This window comes from Chrysochloris asiatica, unplaced genomic scaffold (assembly GCF_000296735.1).
Source record: "Chrysochloris asiatica unplaced genomic scaffold, ChrAsi1.0 scaffold00044, whole genome shotgun sequence".
Taxonomy (NCBI): domain Eukaryota; kingdom Metazoa; phylum Chordata; class Mammalia; order Afrosoricida; family Chrysochloridae; genus Chrysochloris; species Chrysochloris asiatica.
In genome coordinates, this window is record NW_006408562.1 from 20168512 (window position 1) to 20191265 (window position 22754).

At 42.2% G+C, this 22754-nt stretch overlaps 1 protein-coding gene across 1 annotated transcript in view; it reads right to left on the reverse strand.

The window, feature by feature from the left end:
• Positions 1-19713, reverse strand: part of COL4A4 (collagen, type IV, alpha 4) — a 175917-nt gene extending 156204 nt beyond the window's left edge. The window contains exons 1-2 of the mRNA XM_006861931.1: positions 19610-19713; positions 6939-6981 (exon numbers count right to left, since the gene is read on the reverse strand). Of these exons, the coding sequence (XP_006861993.1) occupies positions 6939-6981; positions 19610-19713 (147 nt within the window). The remainder of the gene's footprint in view (positions 1-6938; positions 6982-19609) is intronic.
• Between the last annotated feature and the right edge of the window lie 3041 nt (positions 19714-22754).

Sequence of the window (22754 nt, forward strand, 5' to 3'; positions counted from 1 at the left end):
AGAAAGAATGGTGGTTTAGGCCCCCTCATATCCACTGTCCATTGTCACTGAGTCAATTCCAACTCACAGTGACCCCTAGATAAGGTTTCTGGGGCTGTAAATCTTTATGGGAGCAGAACACTTCATCCTTTTCCAAAGGACTGGCTGGTGGGTTTGAACCGCCGACCTTGAGACTAGCAGTCCAGTGCTTATCATCCAGAACCAGTTCTGGGTAGCTAGGTGAAGGATGCGTGGGAGCAATAGGGAAGCATCAGAAGTGAACTCTGTCTAGCTCACGACCTTGTCCATTCCTTGCTGCAATAGCTAATGACCAGTGTGATTCAATCGCTGAGACTGTAGACTTGGGGCTTAAGGCCAAGGGATAATTGAGGTGGCTGTTGTGTGCTTTCGAGTCTGCTCTGACTCATAGCAACCTTGTATAGGGTTTCTGAGAGCAGCTGGTGGGTTTGAACTGCTAACATTGTGATTGCCAGTCCAGTGTTTATCCTGCGGCCCACACCAGGGCTCCATGGATAACGGTAGTGGCAGTGTGCTATCCAGTGAGCACTGACTCATAGTGCCCCCTATAGGGTTACTGAGGCTGTAAATCTTTACAGGAGCAGAAAGCCTCATCTTTCTCCTACAGAGCAGCTGGTGGGTTTGAACCACTGACTGTTGGCAGCCCAACACATAACCCACTGTGCTACCAGGGCTCAATGAATAATATGGCGAGACACAAAAGAGTTGAACCAATATTTACAGTTTGGATGGAAGACGTATATGTATATACCTACATACCAGAGTCCTGGTGTGGCACTGAAGGGTAAGCAGTGGACTGCTAACAATCACCTCTATACATGGATGTTTATGACTCTATGTTTATATAGATGAGAGTTGTTGTTGTCAGGTGCCATCGAGTCGGAACTGACTCATAGCGACCCCATGCACAACAGAACGAAACAATGTCCGATCCTGGGCCAACCCCACCACCGCTGCCACACTTGAGTCCATTAATGATGCCACCTGGCTGATCCATCTCATTGGGGGTCTTCCTCTTTTTCTCTGACCCTCCATCTTACCCAGCATGACATTCTTCTCCAGCGACTGTTCTCCCCTGACAATATGTCCAAAGTATGAGAGACGAAAGCTTAGCCATGCTGGCCTCCAAGGAGCACTCTGGCTACACTTCTTCCAAAATAGATCTATTGATTTTTTGGCAGTCCATGGCACTTTTAGTATTCTCTTCCAACACCACAACTCAAAGGCATCAATTCTTCTACAGTCTTCCTTATACACTGTCCAGCTTTCGCATCCATATGAGGTTATTGAAAATACCATGGCTTGGGTCAGGTGCACCTTAGTCCTCAAGCTGACATCTTTGCTCTTCAACACTTTAAAAAGGTCTTGTGCAGCAGATTTGCCCAGTGCAATACGTCGTCTGATCTCGACTGCTGCTTCCACGAGTGTTGATAGTTGATCCAAGAAGAATGAAGTCCTTGACAACTTCAATCTTTTCTCCATTGATAAGAATGTTGTTTATTGGTCCAGTGGTGAGGATTTTTGTTTTCTTGACATTGAGATGCAATCCATACTGAAGGCTGTGCTCTTTGATCTTCATCAGTAAATGTTTCAAGTCCTCTTCACTTTCAGCAAGCAAGGTTGTATCATCTGCATATCGCAGGTTGTTAATGAGTCTTCCTCCAATCCTGATGCCACGTTTTTCTTCATAGAACCTAGTCTTCTCGTATTATTTGCTCAGCATACAGGCTGAATAAGTATGGTGAAAGAACACAACCTTGTCGCACACCTTTCCCAATTTTAAAACATTCAGTGTTCCCATGCTCTGTTCAAACAACTGCTTCTTGGTCCAGGTACAGATTCCTCATGAGTACAATTAAGTGTTCTGGAATACTCATACTTCTCAATGTTGTCCATAGCTTGTCATGATCCATACAATCGAAAGCCTTTGTTTGCGTAGTCAATAAAGCACAGGTAAACATCCTTCTGATATTCTCTGCTTTCAGCCAAGGTCCACTGGACATGATCTTGGCAATGATATCGCTCGTTCCACAGCCTCTTCTGAATCCAGCTTGAACCTCTGGAAGTTCTCTGTCAATGTATGATTGTAGCCCTTTCTGTATTACCTTTAGCAAAACTTTACTCGCTTGAGATATCAAAGAGATTGTCCGATGAACGAGAGTAGGTCACACAAAAAGTTTATTTCTACTAGGGTTCCAGTTCATACATGTAACCAGTGGATGATGTAGACAAGTTCTCGCAGAAACCTTGTTAGTGGGCCTTCAGAATAAAGGTCTCATCAGAACAGTGGTTTCTGAGGGGGTCTGCTGGGCCAATTCAGTTCAAGGCTCAGAAGGCTATGGCAACTGTTTCTTGGGATTCCAAAAGGTAATATCTTGATAGTGGTTTGCTGAGGACACAGGATGACCATACAGGCTTATTAGGAAGGAGTTTTAAGAAAATCAAATAGTGCATTCATGAAAAAAAGCCAAGAGAGTGTACACTGTTAAGGAGTTTTTTCCATCACAATTCACTTGGTCATTCTTAAAGGGAAGCACAGGTTTTCCTAGGAGAATTTCATTGGGAAACCTTACCCTATCCACCTTGCAGTCCTGATCTGGCAGTTTCTGACTTCTTTTATTCCCAAAACTCAGAGAACATTTCAAAGGAACTTAATCCCTTGAGGATACCAAAACTGCCATTTTGATGTAGTATAAATCAAAGAGCTCAGAATTCTCAGGGGAAGGGTTATTAGTTGTTATTAAGTACTGTCGAGTTGGTTCTGACTCATAGTGATCCTGTATAGGGTTTCTGAGGAGCAGATGGTGGGTTTGAACCACCAATCTTGTGGTTACCAGTCCAGTTTTATCCTACAGTGCCACCCCAGGATAGAGATATGGAAGAAGCACCTTCAAAAGTGTATAGACCTAGATAGAGGCTATGTTGAGAAACCAGAGCTTCAGATTTTTTATTTACCCTCAGATACACAAACATCCATATCCACAGATATGTATGTGTGTCTCTGGACTCAGGAAGAGAAAAGAGTCTATCCAGCATGCAGTTTTCTTTTCTTCCTCACACTTTAGTTGTCACTTAAGGGAAAAAGCTATGCTCACATAGAATTCAAAAGATGATATCTTGAAATTGACCATAAAAAAAAAAAAAAAACCTTCAAAACATAAAATCCTTGGTCTCAGAAAGTATACATGGATTCGAACCTTTACAAATAGTTAAATAACTTAAATCAAAAAATTGTTGTTAGGTGCCGTTGAATTGGTTCCGACTCACAGTGATCCTGTATAGGGTTTCCAAGGCTTTAAATCTTTGCAGGAGCAAAAGTCTCCTCTTTCTCCAGCAGAGCAGCTTGTGGGCTAGAACTACCAAATTTGTGGTTCTCAAGGCTCAAACTGCTGAGCTGATTAGCAAGACAGAGCTTATCTTATAGAGCCACTGGACTCCCAATTAGAAATTAACTGACATGAAATAATTTCAGTTAGAAAAATGCATTTAAAATTTCTATAATATATGCCTTATGAGTTTTGAGTAACTTTTGTTATCTCTGACTGCAGAAACCAAGTTCAAAATCCTGATAAGGTGTAAAAATAAATAAATAAATAAATAAATAAATAAATAAATAAATAAATAAATAAATAAACAAACAAACAAACACCCAAGGCCAGGTGGGGACAGCAGGGAAGCACTTGAAGTAACTTGTCTTAAGGCTTGGGTTCACTTAAGGTTGGGATTCTTTGCTCTGTGTTTGGTGAAATATCAAAACGACGAGAGAAATGTGAAGGTCAGTTGATTAGATGGCTTGATAATCAAGGTAAGTCATATTTTTTTACTTGATTTTTGCCAAGCATCACTGAGATATGTGTAACAAAATTACTTTTCAAGGGGGAGGAGGGAGCAAGTTAAAAATAGATTCACAGATTCTAAGGAAGAAACAGGAATAGTCACATTTATATAAATCTCTGGCTTGGACCAAGAGGAAAACTAAACTCAGTGGTTTTCATCTCTACCAGGCTCTTCTGCATTAGACATATTCGCATACACATCACTTGTAAAAGGAGTTACATCCATGATGGAGTCCTGGGGTGTCACTGTGGGCTAAGGCACTAGGCAGCAAGGTCGGTTTGAACCACAAGGTTGGTGGTTCAGACTCACCAGCCGCTCCTTGGAAACCCTATGCAGGTTCGCTATGAGTAGGAACCAACTCGATGGCACTTAACAACAAGAACAAAACATCCATAATGGAAGAGTGTGGATCTCAAAAATAGATTCTGTGAACTCTTTATAAGAAGACAAGAACATTACTTAGACAACTAAATGTTCAAACTATGACTCATCTTCATTGCAAAGCTCTCTAACTTCTCAAAAACCAAACTTAGTCTTCTTCAAAGAGAAAATTAAAAAGTCAAGATCTGTTTTACATCGGGTATTTTAAAGCAAAGATTTGAGGCACAGACAGCAAAAGTAAGTGATTACTTCCTTGTTCTTCTTGTTGTGTGCCGTCTAGTCGGTTCTGACTCAGAGAGACCCTATACGGAGTTTCCAAGGAGTGGCTGGTGGGTTTGAACCACCCACCTTGCTGTTCACAGAGCTTATCCTACAGAGCCACAGTGCTCCCCAGAGATGATAGTGTCATTGTTGCTGTTAAGTGCAATCAAGTTGATTTTGACTCATAGAGACCTGGTTTAGGGTTTTCAAGGAGTGGCTAGTGGGTTTGAACTGCCGACCATGCCATCCGCTTAGCCTACAGTACAGCACCAGTATGCCAAGAAACCAGAGTTGGTGTTGTCGAGTTGATTCTGAGTCATGTTGTTGTTACGGGCTGTTGAGTCAGTTTCAACACAAAACGATCTTGTATAAGGTTTCCGAGAAGCAGCTGGTAGGTTTGAACTGCTGACCTGGTGGTTAGCAGTCCAGTGCTTATCCTCCAGTGCCAGGTACATTTAAAATGCTCATGGGTAATGCTGGATTGCCTTCCAGGTATACTGCATCAGTACATGGTCTACCTTTAAATCTCAACTACGGAATAGCTTCATTCTGCTGAAATCTCCATAATCCTGTATAGCACAGGCTGGGCAGAGGGTCCAGAATAGAACATATATATGAAACATATGAAACCACGGGGGTGAAATTTAGGACTCTGCAGATTTTACACTATAAAAAAGAAAAAATATCAGACAAAAATAAATGTAGAAAAAGCAGATAAGAGAGAAAAAAAATACACAGAATCTGTACTTTCTGTGTTATTTCTCTGTGAGTCTCAAACTGTGCTGAAAAAAATAATAAAAGCGCAAACTTGTCTTGGTTTGCTCCCCACCACCACAATATAGGAAACTGTAAGACTGACAGTAAAGAACCAAAGATACAGTAACAGCAACAACACAATAAAGGAAGAAGAGGGGATAATGTCCTTACAGAACTTCCAAATAAAGAGGAAATCAAATTCATTTCAAGAAAAAAATAATCAAATAGATAAAAATAAACCTACCTGTAACAATAAAAGCTAGACCACGCCTTACTCCTAGTCTGACGCCAACCCTTACCCTAAAGCTAACCATAGTCCTAACCTTACCTCTCAGAGTCCTGGTGTGGCACTGTGGGTTAATGCACTGGACTGCAAGGTCAGTTTGAACTGCGAGGTCAGTAGTTCAAGCTCACTAACTACTCCTTGGAAATCCTATACAGAGTAGCTATGAGTCGAAAATGACTCCATAGCACTTAACAACAACAACCCTAACCCTCACTCCTTTTTTCTGCCCATCTACCCACCCACAAAACAACCACCAAATGAACACCCATGGGAGTGGGACACCCATATAAAGAAACAATTTTAAAGAGTGAGTTCTTGTTGTTGTTAAGTGCCATCTAGGTGGTTCCAACTCATAGTGTTCCTATACAGGGTTTGGGGGAGTCCTGGTATGGCGCTGTGCATTAATGCTCTGGACTGTAAAGTTGGTTTGATCCACAAAGTCAGCAGATTAAGCTCCACAGTCGCTCCTGAGAAACCCTGTACAAGGTCACTATGAGTTGAACTGACTCTACAGCACTCAACAACAACATAGGGTTTCCAAGGAGCAGATGGTGGGTTTGAACCACCAATTTCGCAGTTAGTTGTCCACTGCTAATTCTACAGCACACCTGGACATTTAGAAAGAAAGAAAGCAGAAACCATTCATTCACAGTGTGATGCTAATTATTTTAGGGAATGCTCTCAAGTGTTGGCCTGAAATCACCTGGACAAGTCTTACCACTCTACTTCACACAGGAGAAAGCTGGGTCCTGGGAGGGCAGGGAAGGGACATGTCCAGGTCATACTAGGAATTACTGGCAGAACCAAGAGCCAAGGGCTCCCCAGGCTTTCTACTCCCAACTTGTAGGACAAAAAGCAAGAAGGACAGCTTAACTATACAGCTTGCCTTTAAAAAGATCTCTGGTAACTGAAGATTAAAATGCATCTGTGTGGTACCAAGCTAAAGATGGTAGACAGACCTGTGTTCTGCAGTTAAATTACTTATGTTGTCTCAAGACCAACCTGTAGTGGGATTTTCCCAGGAACCTCTGAGATTGGCCTTAAGAATTTAGATTCTTTGTGAAGAAAGAAAAGAAGGAGGTCTTAATACAGAATGTTCTAGGTTGATCTTTCTCCAGAGTAGGGTTCCCATTTAGTCTTCCACGTCTTGACTTAATCTTGAAATGGCTCAGCTGCTTCCTGTGTGTCTACCAAAAACATATTTTTTTAAAAGAAAGGTTCACTCCATGGCCTATTAGATATAAATATAGAAATATCTCCTACCCAGGCAGTTGAGTAAGTTATCATCACTGTAAAATGTAAAAAACACCTTAAAATTCATCTAGTCCAATCCATATTTCACAGACACATAAACTGAGTGAATTTTTGGCATGCAATCAGAATTCATAAAGACACTTACCCCACATACGTGTTGTACAGAAAAGAGAATAAATATAAGGGACCTATGGGGGTGGAAAAAAAACAAATCTCCATTAGTTGATTTTACATTTCATGCAAAACAAAATAAAAGGAAGAAGAATAAAGGAATACATTCCAGGCAACCTCTTTTATTTCTAATAGGCTGTTGTCACTGGCTGATTGGTCATCAGTGACAAGATAAATGTTCTTCTAGGGATAAATTTTGCTCTAGCTGCCCTCTTGCTAACTGGTCAAGAGGTACGTAGTGACCCCATTAGTTGTTCTTCCTTGTGCTGAGTACTGTGGTGACAGTCTGAAAGTAAGACCAGGGTGGACAGAAGAAAAGCAGCGAAAACTACTGTTGTTGATGCAAATGGGAGACAGAAACAGAGGAGACAGGATTGCTCAGGGAAAATGTGGAGCGCATATATCCTGGAAGCTATTAAGTGGAAGTTTCAAACGTAGAGGAATGGAGGAAAATCTAATTGGACTAGGGGATGGTTTGGAGGGGAAAGAAAGAACATGGGAGAGTTGATAGTTCAGGACCTTGTAACTGTGTGAGAAATTGGATTCTGTGATCATAACAATTGGGGTAAGCACATCATTAGTACGGGAGTCCTGGTGTGGCACTTTGGGTTATTGCGCAGACTGCAAAGTCGTTTGAATTGTAAGGTCAAGGGTTCAAGCTCACCAGTCACTCCTTGGAAACCCTATACAGAGTCGTTCTGGGTCGGAATTGACTTGACGGCACTTAACAACAACAATCATTAGTACAAGTCAGTCCTGGATTTGGAAATGAAGACTGGGAAGGGGCATAGTCCAAATGGTCTGGCCTCTCACACCAAAAGCCTGCCTTGTCCCCGAATTCAAGATCATTTCTGTAAAGGTTAAACGGGCATTTCTGTGTAGTAAGCAAGTAAGTGAAGTGAATGAACAAGTGAAGAAAGTGTTCAGTAATGGCAACAACCCATTTTGAATGAAGCTGAACTTGTATACACAGCCTTTGCTTGTTGGATGGCTCCTTATCACTGTTGTTGTTGTTAAGTGTCGTCGAGTCAGTTCCAACCCATAGTGACCCTGCGTAGGGTTTCCAAGGAGCAGCTGATGAGCTTTAACCGCAGACCTTGCAGTTCAAATGGCTTTCCAGTCTGGCGCATTAACCCACAGTGCCACACCAGAACTCCCCTTATCACTGTGGACACCAGAAAATAAGGATGTGTCACATGTATGCAGAATGAAAAAGGAAGCATTTAACATTAACTCCTGGCATCTTTTTTAGTCACACCTAATAATATTGTATTAAGGAGCTCTGGTAGCATAGTGGTTACGAGTAAGGCTGCCAACCTCAAGGTCAGCAGTTCAAAACTACCAGAGGTTCTGCAGGAGAAAGATGAGGCATTCTGCTCCTGTGAAGATTTAAAGCCTCGGAAACCCTGTGCAGGGTCACTGTGAGTCGGAACCGACTCCACAGTACTAACAACAACAACAATCTTGTATTAGATTCTCACTGCTGCTATAACACTTGTTGCAGGCTTAGTGGCCTAAAGCAACATACACGTAGTCTCTTACAGCTCAGAGAGTTGGAAGTCCAAGCTGGGACTCGCTAGCAAAAAGCACAGAGCTGGCCGGGTTTGCATTCCTTTTTCCACTTCTAGACGCCACCCGCATCCCTTGGCTTGTAGCCCCCTCTCTCATCTTCAAAGTCAGCGATGCCCTATTGAGTCTCATGCCACATCATTCTCGACCCTGTGTCATGGCCTCCATCACCGTATCTCCCCGTCTCACCTGGACTCACCTGCCTCCTTGTCACTCATAAGGACACTCATGATTAGAACTGGAGCCACTGGGTAATCCAGCATGGCCTTCCCATCTCAAGGTCAGCAACTTCAATTCCATCTACAACCAGAATTCTGCCTTGCCATGCAACGTAACATTCTCACAAGTCCTGAGGACTAGGATATGGACCTCTTTGAGAGCTTTTTGAGAGTTTGTTTACAAAACTCTGCTCAACTACTAACTAACATAAAGGCTGATGGTCTGGACCTACCTAATGGTGCCTGAGAAAAATGGCGTGGCAATCTGATTTCTGCAAAGATGACATCAAGAAAACCCTACAGGGCCTGGGGTTGCCAGGAGTGGACTTGACAGCATTGGGTTTACCCTGCCTCTTTCATTCGTGAAGCTATTTGCCCCAGTTCTGCTAGGAATGGCGGTCCTACAGCTCCGACCTCTCCAAAGCTCCGGAGTGCTTGGGAGCTTCAGTGGTGCAGCTTCCCACTCGGCAATCACGTGACTGCATCTCAGGGCGGCAGTGGTCGCTGTACAAGGAGCCCAGGTTTCTAGTAGGTTATGTGGTGGGCTGCTAAGCATAAGGAGATCCACCAGTCACCCCGCAGAAGAAAGATGAGGTTGTCTGTTCCCGTAAAGCTGTACAGCCTAGAAAGATGTTTCATCCCATAAAGATGAAACCCTATACAGGGTCACAGTGAGTAGGGACTCATCGATGGCACACAGCAGCAGCAATTGTTATTGTTGGGTTCCCTTGAGTTAATTCTTACTCATCGCAACCCTGTCATGTGACAGAGTACAGCTGCCCTATAAGGAGGTGTAGGTTGTAACCTTTATGGAAGGAAATCACCAAATCTTTCTTCCGCTGAACCACTGGATGGGTTCAAACCACCAGCCCTTCAATGAGCAGCCTGCTGCTTAATCACTGCACCACCAAGGCTTCTTGCATTGGGGGAGATGGTGTCCACGAATGAGAATTAGTCACAAAATGTCAGGCATCATCCAGAGACCTCTGGAAAGACTGGACTTCTTGGCATGTACATCGTGCGGATAATTTATACAAATAAGAGGACAAACATAAATGAAGGTGATTACACTCACCAGGGAAAAGAGCACCCTTGGACCTCCATGTGCACAGACTCCGTCACTGTCCAAACTTCAGACTTACAAAAACATCCACTTGTCTTCTCATCTCTTCTGGAAGACTCTCATTCAGAAGGAAGGCTGTATGTCCGGGGTTTAAGGTCTGTAGATATAAAATATAAATATTATCTCTGAAAACACTGCATATATTATAGCATTGAAAATAATGACTTTATTCATACAGGTGTAGCGCTATAGGATCAGCACTGAGATGCTTAACCAGGATGTTATTGGTTCAAACGCACTAGCCACTCCTTGGAAACCCTATACAGACAGGGTCACTATGACTCAAAAGTGACTCAACGGAACTTAACAACAACAGTGAAGGTGGACTTCAAGTTGTTTTTTTTTTACATAATCACAATATTTTCTTACTAATGGTTAAATTTTTATTTTCACAAGTACAAATAGGCTAAAATCCATGATACATAATAACAGAATTTTGAATAACAAGGATGTATCTATAGTATTTTTGGAGTCCTGGTGTGGTGGTATAGGATCAGCACTGGACTATGAATCACAAGGTTGGCAGTTCAAACCCACCAGCTGCTCCATAGAAACCCTACACAGGGCAGCTATGGGTTAGAACAGACTCAATGGCACTTAGCAACAATAATATCAATATAATGCTTGTATAAAGACCACTGTTTTCATTTTGCTGATTTACATAAAATTTTCATATCAAAGCAATTTTTTCTTTTCCCTTGAAAAATTGCATTAAAATTTACTCAAGTGCACTTCCATTTTTTGAAACAAGAAATGCAGCTCTTCTAGTATAGAAATCCACATTTCTGCACACATACAAAAAAACCATATAAATATTTTTATATAAAATAAAGCACATACAATGAGAAACAGTGTGATAGTTCCTCAAAAAGTTAAACAGAACTACCTTGTTGTCTGTTGTTAAGTGCTGTGGAGTCAGATCTTACTCATAGTGACCCCATATAAAGTTTCCAAGAAGCTGTTGGTGAATTTGAACCACCAACCTTGTGGTTCAAACCAACCTTGCGGTCCAGTGCATTACCCCACAGTGCCACACTGGGACTCCACAAGTACCTTTGACCCAACAATTCCACTCCTAGGTATATAGAGACATATATTCATATAATAATTTACATGAGAATGTTCATAGAATCATTACTTATACTAGCCAAGAAGAGGAAAGAACTAAATATCCATCCAATAATAAACAAATGAATGAAATGCACTTATACACACAATGGAATATTACTCAGAAACTTGGATAGACTTTGAAAATGTTGTTGTTAGGTATCATCAAGTCGGTACTGACTCACAGCAACCCCTATGTATGACAGAACAAAACACTGCCCAATCCTGGGCCAACCTCACAATCGTTGCTACGTTTGAGCCCACTGATGCTGCCACAGTGCCAATCATTCTCGTTGGGGGTCTTCCTCTTTTTCTCTGACCCTCCACCTTACCAAACATGATATCCTTCTCCTGCGACTGGTCCCTCCTGACAATATGTACGAAGTATGAGAGATGAAGTTTGGCCATCCTGGCCTCCAAGGAGCACTCTGGCTGCACTTCTTCCAACACAGATCTGTCTGTTCTTTTGGTAGTCCATGGCACTTTCAATATTCTCCTCCAACACCATAACTCAAATACATCAATTCTTCTATCTATGGTCTTCCTTAGTCACTGTCCAGCTTTCGCATGCATATTGAAAATACCATGGCTTGCTTCAGGAACACCTTAGCTCCCAAGCTGACAACTTTGCTCTTCAACAATTTAAAAAGTCTTGTGCAGCAGATTTTCCTATTGCAATACGTCATTTTATTTCCTGATTGTTGCTTCCATGACTGTTGATGGCTGATCAAAGTAAAATGAAGTCATTGACAACTTCAATCTTTTCTCCATTTATATGGATGTTATTTATTGGTCCAATGGTGAGGAGTTTTACCACTTTGAGATACAACCCATACCAAAGGCTGTGGTCTTTGATCTTCATCAATCAGCATTTTAAGTCCTCTTGGCTTTCAGCAAGCAAGGTTGTACCACCTGCATATTGCAGGTTGTTAATGAACCTTCCTCCAATCCTGATGCCAAGTTTTTCTTCATATAATCCAGCTTCTCTGATTATTTGTTCAGCATACAGATTGAATAAGTATGGTGAAAGAGTACAACCCTGGTGCACATCTTTCCTAGCTTTAAACCATTCGGTGTTCCCTTGTTTTGTTCAAGCAACTGCCCCTTGGTCTATGTACAGGTTCCTCATGAGCACAATTAAGTGTTCAGGAATACTCATGCTTCACAATGTTGTCCATAGCGTGTCATGGTCCACACAATCGAAAGCCTTTGCATAGTCAATAAAGCACAGGTAAACATCTTTCTGGTATTCTCTGCTTTCAGCCAAGATCCATCTGACACCAGTAAAGATGTCCCTCATTCCATGTCCTCTTCTGAAACCGGCTTGAACCTCTGGAAGTTCCCTGTCAACGTATGCAGCTGTTTCTGTATTACCTTAAGTAAAACTTTACTCACATGGGAGGGATATCAGTGATATTGTCCAAGGTACATTGAAAACATTATCAAATGTCAAAGAAGCCAGGCCCAGAAGGCCACATATCATATGGTTCAATTAGTATGAAATGTCCAAAACTGTTAAATCCAGAAACAGAGTAAATAATAGTTGCCCAGGCATGGGGTAAGGGGAGAACTGAGAGATGGGATGCATGTGTGTGTGTAATGGAAATGTTCTAGAATTAGTTGTCAATGTTTACACAACATTTTGAATACATTAAATGCTGCTAAAGTGCACACTTTAAAATTTTTTAAATGCTCAACTATTTTTTAATTGACTTAAAGGACTCTTTTACTTTATCCACAGATCTCTTGGCTGAAAGAATTGAAATCTTATCTTAAAAAATGTGGCCTCTCCAAAGACCTTCATCTCCTATGAGAATTGGGTAGAGAGAGTGTTACAAGCTATTTTTTTTTAATTTATGGGTCAAATCTGAGTAAATTAACTCAATGCTGTATTTAAGGTATACTAGTTTTCGAAGTCCTGTTGTGGCACTATAGGATAAGCACTGGACTGCTAACCACAGGGTTAGTGGTTCAAACCCATCTACTGTTCTTTGGAAACCCTATACAGAGTCCCTATGAGTTAGAACCAACTCAATCCCACTAAACAACAACAGTTTTCCAACTAAATTGTAGAAAACAATGTTCCATGATACAGTTTCAAAGGCAAGCAAAAACGGAGTCTATTTGAATACTCTAACCCTTTCCCATCCTAAGTCCACAATTTTAAATACTTTGTAATTGTATTCAAGAAGCAAGGCTCAATCAAATAAACAACTGTTTTGGAGGGGCAGGAGCAAGCAATGTTTCATTCTGTTGTGTATAAGGGCCACTAATGAGTCCAGACTGAATTGTTGGCACCTGACAGCACTTGTTAGAACCAAACAGGTTCAGTAACAATTTCTATCCTCACTTGTATTTTTTAAAGCTTTCGCTTCTAACAAACCTTACTTGCACAAACAAGACATCATGAGTAGAAGCAATTTGTTATACAAATGTCACTCCATTCTTTACATTTCTCTTGAGTTACATGCCAAAAGCAATGCTCATATAGTAATCTATTCTCAACAATATTTTGCTGATACTTAAGGCATCCTTCAGTTTTGCTGAAGGCACAAAAACAAAAGTTGGAAAGCACCTGTTTTTCAAGAGGATGTGTGATTCTCTAGATAGTGTCCTTCCTTTTCTCAACAATAGTATGAGTGCCTCCTCCCAACACTCCCCCATGTGACCCCACAGACAGTTCTTACATCTGGGGTGATGCAGGGCAGTGGTGTCTGGGGTACAGGGGGGGTACAGATTTCTGTTATTTATCTTTTAAAACTTTTTGTTGTGAATTGGGTGAAGACTTGCAGAGCAAATCAGCTTTCCATTCAATAATTCAGACGCATTTTGTTTCACGTCACTGATCACAGTCCCCACAATGTGACACCACTTACCACACTTCCGCCCTGTGTTTCCCATTTCTAGTCTCCTCTTGTTTTCTATCCCTTTCTGCCTTCTGAGCTTTGTCCTGGGGTAAATCCTGCCCTTTTCATCTCACTTAGTTGATTATTCTAAGGAGCGTTTACCTTTCTAATGTTATTGTTCCCCTCATAGGCCTGTCTAGTAGTTTTAACTGAAAATTGAGCCACGAAGGTGATGTCAGTTTCAGACTTAAGTGTGAGGAAGGGTCGTGGTCTCGGGGGGGTTCTTCCAGGAAGCCTGGTCTTTTTTGTGTTTTTGTGTTTTGTCCCATATTTTCCTCCCACTCTATCCAGGACCTTCTATTGTGATCCATTCAGAGTGCTCATCAGGGATACCCGGGTACCACCTAGTTCTTTCAGAAAGTAAGAAAAAGACAATTCACTGTAAAAAAGCAAGTAAGAATCTTTACCAAAGGCCCATTCTCAGCATCAGTTCTAAGAAAGAATTCACGTGGCACTGAGGATCTGGAAATGCAGTCTGTAATTAATCTTGCAAGCAGTTATATACCCCTTGAAAATCTTTTTGTCTCTCAAGGGCACATGGACCACGGTCTGCAGCTTTCTGTCTTGGAGGAGCTGCCAAATGGAAAGTCACCTTCTTCTCTGTTCTACGTAGAGCAGGCATTATGCAGCCCCATGCCTGCCCCGTTCTCTGTCAAAATGGCCAAAAAGGAGACACTGTGGAGACTTCTAGAAGCTCTGGTACCATAGTGGTTTACAAGTTGGCTGCTAACTTCAAGGTCAGCAGTTTGAAACTATCAGTCGTTCTATGGGAGAAAGATGAGGCATCCTGCTCCCGTAAAGATGTATAGCCTTGGACACCACTATGACTTGGAACCGGCTCCACGGCACATAACCACCACCACCACCACCGTGGAGACCTTACGCCTATTCTCCTGCCGCTCACAGCTGACTGTTGGCTGGATGTTGTGAAGAGTGTTGTTCATAGCACTGTACAGTTTACACACCCTGGAACTGTCACAGCAATCCACGAATCAGACAGGGTTTCCCTTGCTGTAAACACCTGGGGTAAGAACAAAATGGTTTTTGTCTTAACCAATCCATTGAGGGCACCAAACAAAAACACCCCAACACTCAGAAGAGTGTCTCCCTACCATTTCTTCTTACAAACAAATTGCTTTCATAATGTGGGAGAAAAACTGAGGTTTTCTGCTCCTGTAGAGAAATACAGCCCGGGGAAGCCCTCTACAAGGTCACTTTGAGTCGGAATAGATGCTATGGCAGTGGGAACAGGGGATGGGGTGAGCCACTATCATTAATACAAACAAACAAGCCTCCAGACAAAATTCATACACACATAGAGTTGTGCCATTCAAACATATTCACATTACAGCTTGAGAGAAATGTCAATTTTGGAAACTTCTCAAGGCGCTCTGTTGTCATCAAAAATCAAGCCTACAGCCAGTAGGTCAAATCTGACTCATAGCAGCCTCTAAGATACAGCAGAGCTGCTCCACAGGGAATCCAAGGCTGCATGTACATGTTTACATGAGCAGACTGACACACGTTTCTCCCAACGAACAGCTGGTGGGTTCTAAGCGCTCACCTTCTGTTTAGCTGCTAAGCGTGATCCTCGTAGCATTGTTAATCCTAACCGCACCCACTGCTGTTGAGTTGACTCTGAGTCATAATGATTCTCCAGGACAACAGCCTCAGGGTTCTCCCTCAGAGCAACTGGTGGGATTGAACTAACACTCTTTCAGTTAGCTGCCCAGCTTAATTTAAACTCCTCAGCACCAGGGCTCCATGGCCATCAAAGAAGCTGTTTCGTTTTGTTTGACAACTCTTACTCTCAGGGAGGGAGTGAGCTCCAAAGATTGTGGTACACCCTGTTCAGGTACCACCTTCAGTCCTGCTAATTCAGGGGCGGGTCAGAGAAAAAGAAGAAGAGCCCCAGCGAGATGGATTGGCAAGTGGCAGCATCAATGGGCTCAAGCATGGCAAAAATTGTGAGGTTGGCCCAGGATTGGGTAGTGTTTCGTTCTGTTGTGCATGTTGTTGTTGTTAAGTGCCGTCGAGTCGGTTCCGACCCATAGCGACCCTGTACAGGGTTTCCGAGGGTGTAAATCTTTACGGGAGTAGAAAGCCTCATCTTTCTCCCGCGGAGCGCGCTGGTAGTTTCGAACCGCTGACCTTAAGGTTCGCAGCCCGATTCGTAACCACTACGCTACCAGAGCTCCTCTGTTGTGCATAGGGTTACTAAAAGTCGGTATCGACTCAATGGCACCTAACAACAAAAACAACTCAGGGTAGGTCATGTCCCCCCAGCCACGTGGAAAGCCCTACCTGAAGCTTGGTTTAGTGACACAGAACGCTGGCTTCAAGCACACACTTCCCTCTTGAAGAGATGAAATGAAAACTCAACAGCAGGAATGAGGCCATCGGTGGCAGAATCCTTGTCCTCCATGCAGGAGACCTGGGTTCAAGTCTCAGACAATATAGCTCAGGCGCAGCCACCACCTGACTGTCTGTCTGTCTGTCTGTCTGTCTGTCTGTGTGTGTGTGTGTCGGTGGAGTTCTGTGTGTTGCTATGACATTGAGCAGGTTTCAGTGATGCTTCTAGACTAAGAAGAACTAGGAAGAAAGACCCTGGCAATCTCCTTCTGAAAGCCAGTCACCGACAACTGTATGGATCATAGCAGTCCAGTTTCCAGTGGATCATAGGGATGCCACAGGACTGGGAAGGGTTTCATTTGATTCTGTTAAAATCGTTTACCTTCTCCAACCACAATAAAACAACAGATATACAATGTTGGGTTTTCCCCCTCATGTGACATTACATTTCTGAGTTCTTCTAAGCTTTTGTTGATTCTTTCAGTGAAATAACTTAATAACTACATGTTCTGTCCTTTTGACCTTTGTCAACAATGACTTATCTGAAAATTCCATTCCCAAGGATAAATTTCTTGACTTTCTGAACACCTAACATGTCTATGTAGCTTTCTCTTTCCAAAATTGAATTCTTAAGAGTCTCCATTTCTGCAGAAAAATAAGCAAAGGCCCTAGGGTTTAGGAAAGTGCCCTCAGACAAAGATTGGCATGCCTTCACCTCACAGATGCCTCCTTTTGAGCTTATATTCTCCTGTTAAGAGTTAACCTGACCGTTTCCCAACCAATAAGGTGGCTGCTTACTTTTGCCCTTTCTGAAATCCTATTTCTTTGGGTTGACTCTACAGGAAGACTTCCCAAGACTATAGGTTGGTAACACCATTTTTTCAGAAATAGCCAATCAGTTTCATCAAATATTACAAGATTTTTAAAGTGAGTCATGACTAGGTGGTCTTGGGCCCTCTGGAATGTGGTTGGAGCTTCATGTTCTCTGAACAACAGCTGGGAAAACCTGAGAACGACTCAAGGAAATTCTAGAGAACTACTCTGCGTTCCAGTTTGGACTATGGCCAAGCCCACCCTCACCTCTTCCTCTCTCCAGATTCAATTGAATTGTTTGAGAGTTCTTCACAGACCTCAGTTGACACCGAAGTTGAGTTTGCTAATCCAGGGCCAACTGGACCATATCTCAGTTCCTCAACCATATAGATCTCCTCCCAATATTAACATAAAATTTGACAACAGTCATAAAAATTACTTGAAAAATGCACAACTGATTTTCAAAGTGAGATGGGCCCTTCACCTCCAAGAGGATGATATTCTTGACCCATCAATTGTGAGAGGTACAATGATGAAGTTTGGAAAATCAGATACACTGAGGACTAGATATTGTCTCCAAGCACAAACCAGTAACAAGTATGTGGGGTTTTTGTAAATTCAAGTAACATTAAATCTCTGAGTTCTTTATTAATGATTTTGTGTGTGTACTTTTACTGAAATAACTCAATGGCTGCATGTTATTTGCTTCCGATCTCCTGACACTGATTGTGAAAGGTATTCCTTTTCAGCTTTTTTTTTGATCTATGATTTTTTCCCTTCATATAGTCACTCAGTAACAGCATAAAATATATAAATGCTAGGTACCATGCTAAGGACTTTATACAAATCTTTCATCTTTTCTATAGCCCTATGAGCTATGGGTCGGACCCGACTCGATGGCACTTAACAACAACAACAACAACAACAATGAGATATGAGTCCTGGGGTGGCGCTGTGGGCTAATGAGTCAGACTGCAAAGTCATCTGAACTGAAAAGTTACTGGTTCAAGCTCACCAGCTGCTCCTTGGAAACCTTATACAGGGTCGCTATGGGTCGGAATCGACTCAACGGCACTTAACAACAACAACAACCAATGAGATAAGTGGAGTCCTGGTGTGGTGCTGTCGGATTAGCACTGGACTGCGATCCACAAGGTTGGTGGTTCAAACACACCAGCTGCTCCTCAGAAACCCTGTACAGGGTCATAATGAGCTATTGGCACTTAACAGCAACATGAGCTAAGTAATATGATCATTCTCATTTTGTGAGCCAAAATGTTAGTAAACAACCTTTCTAGTAATTAGACTCCATAGCTTTTCTGATCAATTACTATGCTGCGCACCTTCTTCATTCATTACCAGCCTTGGGTAAGTTTTAGAGAATTACCTATGGGAAGGACAATCTTCAATTGAACAGTAGCCAGGAGAGTTGATTATAAACTTCAGTGGTACACTATCACACAAAAACATTACAGAAAACAGGGTTCTCAGAGAAGGTCTTTATATGTGGAATTTCACATCTAGAAATTCCTGGTGGAGTCATCTATTGTAAAGGCATTCTCTCTAAATAGTACCCTAACCAAACCTACTACCATTGAATCAATTCCGACTCATAGTAACAGCAACCCTGTGTAGGATTTCCAATGTTGTGAATCTTCACAGAAGCAGAAAGTCTCATCTTTCTCCCGTGAAGTGACTGCTGGGAATGAGCTTCCTAGGACCGAGGGAAGTCCAATGTTAAAGCATTCAATCCAGTTATGAAAGTCAAGGGAGATAGAGGTTTCGTAACAGTGTCTAAATCAAGATCAAGCAGAAATCCCAGCATGGAGGTACAGTTGGTTCTAAGAACGAAAGCTTTACCTTGGTCAAGTAAGGGCAGTGATGGTCATGCAGATCCTGGATCTTTTTTCAGGAGAATTTCATCATTTCCTTTTACTTTTGGTTGCATTCCTGTCTTCTGCCAACCCTCTATCTCTCATGCTTCCTCAAGGAGTTGGTTTCTGGAGACCCAGAAGCTCCTTAGCATGCTTCCCCATAAAGGAAAAGACCCAAACTTGTCTTCCCTAGATGGACATCATGTTTGATAAAGTGGAGGGTCAGAGAAAAAAAGGAAGACCCACAATGAAAATGATTGGCACAGTGGCAGTACCAATGGGCTGAGGCATAACAGCGATTGTGAGGTTGACCCAAGACTGGGTAGTGTTCCATTCTGCTGTGCTTAGGGTCGCTATGAGTCGGTACCAATGTGATGGCACCTAACAACAACAAAGTCTTCACTGGTGTGACAGTGAAAGTTGTGAGCCCCCTTGGCTGGGTTAGATCTGCAGTGGTTTGATAGTTACCATGCAGTCACTGCCAAGACAGATACTACAATATAAGCAGTTCCATGATGAGATCTGCTGTGAGCAGCCTTTCAGCTGTGTTTCCTCGGGAGTGTGGTCTGTTTACAATCCATGTGGATCCTCTGGTAAAGCTTGCTTGTTTCTTGCTGGGGCTGGATTCCCCATCTGGCTTGTCCTCTGACTTCCAGTTCGTTGAACTTGAGCTAACAACTTACCTGATGACCTTGGGTTTATTCGCCTCTGCAGCCAGCAGCCTGCTGATCTTGGGTTCCTCAGTCTCTTCAGCAATGTGAGACAGGAGAGGCCTCCAACCTGACATGTGACTCACAGACTTGGGACTTAAGAGTTTCTACAACTGTGTGAGCCCCTTCCTGTAGCTAAACCTCTCTGTACATACATAGGAGTTCTGCTGTGGCACTATAGGATAAGCACTAGACTACATGGTTGGTTTGAACCACAAGCTCCATGAGGATCCCTGGAAACCCTATACAAGGTCACTATGAGTCAGAACCTTCTTGATGGCATTTAACAACAACAACAACAACAACATATACACATCTAAAAGCGTTGAAGAGCAAAGATGTCAGCTTGAGGACTAAGGTGCACCTGACACAAGCCATGGTATTTTCAATGACCTCACATGCATGCGAAAGCTGGACCTTGAATAAGGAAGACTGTAGAAGACTTGATGCTTTTGAATTATGGTGTTGGATGAGACTATTGAAAGTACCATGGGTTGCCCATAGAACCGACAAATCTATGTTGGAAGAAGTACAGCTTGAGTGCTCCTTAGAGGCCAACATGGCCAAACTTCATCTGTCTCTCATACTTGGGACATGTTGTCAAAAGAGACCAGTTGCTGGAGAAGGATATCATGATTGGTAAGGTGGAGGGTTGAAGAAAAAGAGGAAGACCTCCAGTGAGATGGATTGGCAAAGTGGCAGTATCAATAGGCTCAAGCATGGCAACAATTGTGAGGTTGGCCCAGGATCAGGTAGTGTTTTGTTCTGTTGCGCATAAGGCCACTATGAGTTGGTACCAACTCAATGGCACTTAACAGCAACAACATATGTTTAGTATGTTATATATAACAACATGTATAAACCTTACTGTTTTTGTTTATCTAGAGAAACCAGCCTAAGATCTGTAGGAATGATTCTGCCATTGTGGAAACTAATAAAAGATGCAAGAAATTCAAACTCACTGTCATCAAGTTGATTCTGACTCATAACAACCCTGTATAGGATTTCCAAAGCTATAAATATTTATGGGAAGGAGCTCTGGTAGCGTAGTGGTTACGAATCAGGCTGTGAACTTTAAGGTCAGCAGTTGGAAACTACCAGCTGCTCCATGGGAGAAAGATGAGGCTTTCTGCTCCCGTAAAGATTTACAGCCTCGGAAACCCTGTACAGGGTCGCTATAGTTCAGAACCGAGTCAACGGCACTTAACAACAACAACAAATATTTATGGGAGTCCTGGTGTGGTGCTATAAGATCATCACTGGACTGTCAGCCTACACGGCCAGTCGTTCAAACCCACCAGCCACTCCTCAAAAATCCTATACAGGAGAGAACAAACAAGATGGTGGATTGAGTGGATGTGCAGTGAGGAGCTCCGTCAGCAACAACACAGAGTACTGGACCAAGCAGGCTCAGGGGATGGTCCCAGAACTCTGAATCACATATAAAGGAATATTTAGAAGGTTGGAAGGCTTATAGCTAGTGGAATTAGTAGCAGAAGCAAGAAATTCAGTGCTTTCTAATCCAAGGCACTCAGCTGCTCCCTGAGCCACTATCTTGGGTGAGACCAAGGAGGGGAAGGGTCAGAGCAGCCACGGGCACCTGACAGAACATCGGAGATAAAGGTGTGGATGCTCTTTTTTTTTTTTTTTTTTTGTATTTGTTCATTGGTCTCTTGCTGTCTGCATACCTCCATTCTGATGACTAGAGGGGGTGCCTGAGAGAGTGGACACCCCACCCCAATCCCTGGAGGATTCTACTATGCATGTGCACAGATCTCCTAAAAATTTAAAGGGACAGTTTCCACTTAAAACCAAATGGCAGTGCAAAACAACCACAGCTGGCCCTGAACTGTTTATCACTAGGAAAAAGGCCTGAACGGGGGTTGTGGAGCAGGACAGGCAGACTGAAAAGGAAACAGGCTTAAAATTAAATCCTGAGTTACTTCATAATGACCAGCAGTGGCATCTTGACATTTTTCAGGAAGAAGAGTGAAAAGGGAGGCCCATCTCCTGATCACATCTATCTGGAGGCAATCAGAAAACATAAAAAATACCAAAACACATACCCATCTAAGTTTTAAGGCCACAGATAAGCACTGAATATGCCCAAAAAGCAGAAACAGATGACCATATCAGCACATGTCCAAAAACAGGATAAAATGACCGAGGCAAATGATCTGGAGGTAGACCTACACTCCATACTGGAAGGAAGGCAGGTTTTGGAAATGGTTGAGAAGGAATTCAGAAAAAATCCTTATAAAATGTATCAAGACACTTTACAATGGAGTTGAGAAAAATAAGGAAGAAGTCTGGAAAGTGCTACAGGAGCAATAAAATAAGATAGATACAAGATTGGAAACAATTAAAAACCTACAGAATGAGATCCAAATGATTAATAATAGAATATCAGAAATGGATAATACACTGAAAGGGCAAAGGAGTAGAATTAAAGAGATGGAAGCCAGAACTAGTGAGCTGGAAGATAAATCTCTCAATACCACTAAGATAGAAGAACAAACAAAAAAAGGATTTAAAAAATCTGAAGACGGTCTAAGATTCATGTTGGACAGCATGACGAGGAATAACTTAAGAATTATCGGCATTCCAGAACAGGAAGAATCACACAAATCCACAAAAGAGATAGTTGAAGAACTTCTGGAAGAAATTTTCCCTAACATCCTGAAAAGTGAAAAGATAAGCATTCAAGAAGCTCTATGAAACCCAGGAAGGATAGATCCTAAAAGAAAAACACCAACACATATAATAATCAAGCTCTCCAAAATCAAAGATAAGAACAGAATCCTGAAGGAAGCTGAGGAAAACAGAAGTATAACATACAAGGGTAAGAAAATCAGACTAAGCTCGGATTTCTCAACAGAAACCATGCAGGTAAGAAGGTAATGGGGAGATATAAATAAAACGCTGAAAGAAAAAAAAAACTGCCGACCAAGAATCCTCTATCCAGCAAAGCTGTCAATCAAATACGACAGTGTAATCAAAACATTTCAGGATAAACAGGAGCTAAGGGATTTTGCCAAAGCCAACCCTGCAATGAAAAACATGAACAGACAACCAACAAGAACAGAAACAACCAGAGATTAACGTACGTGACAGCATC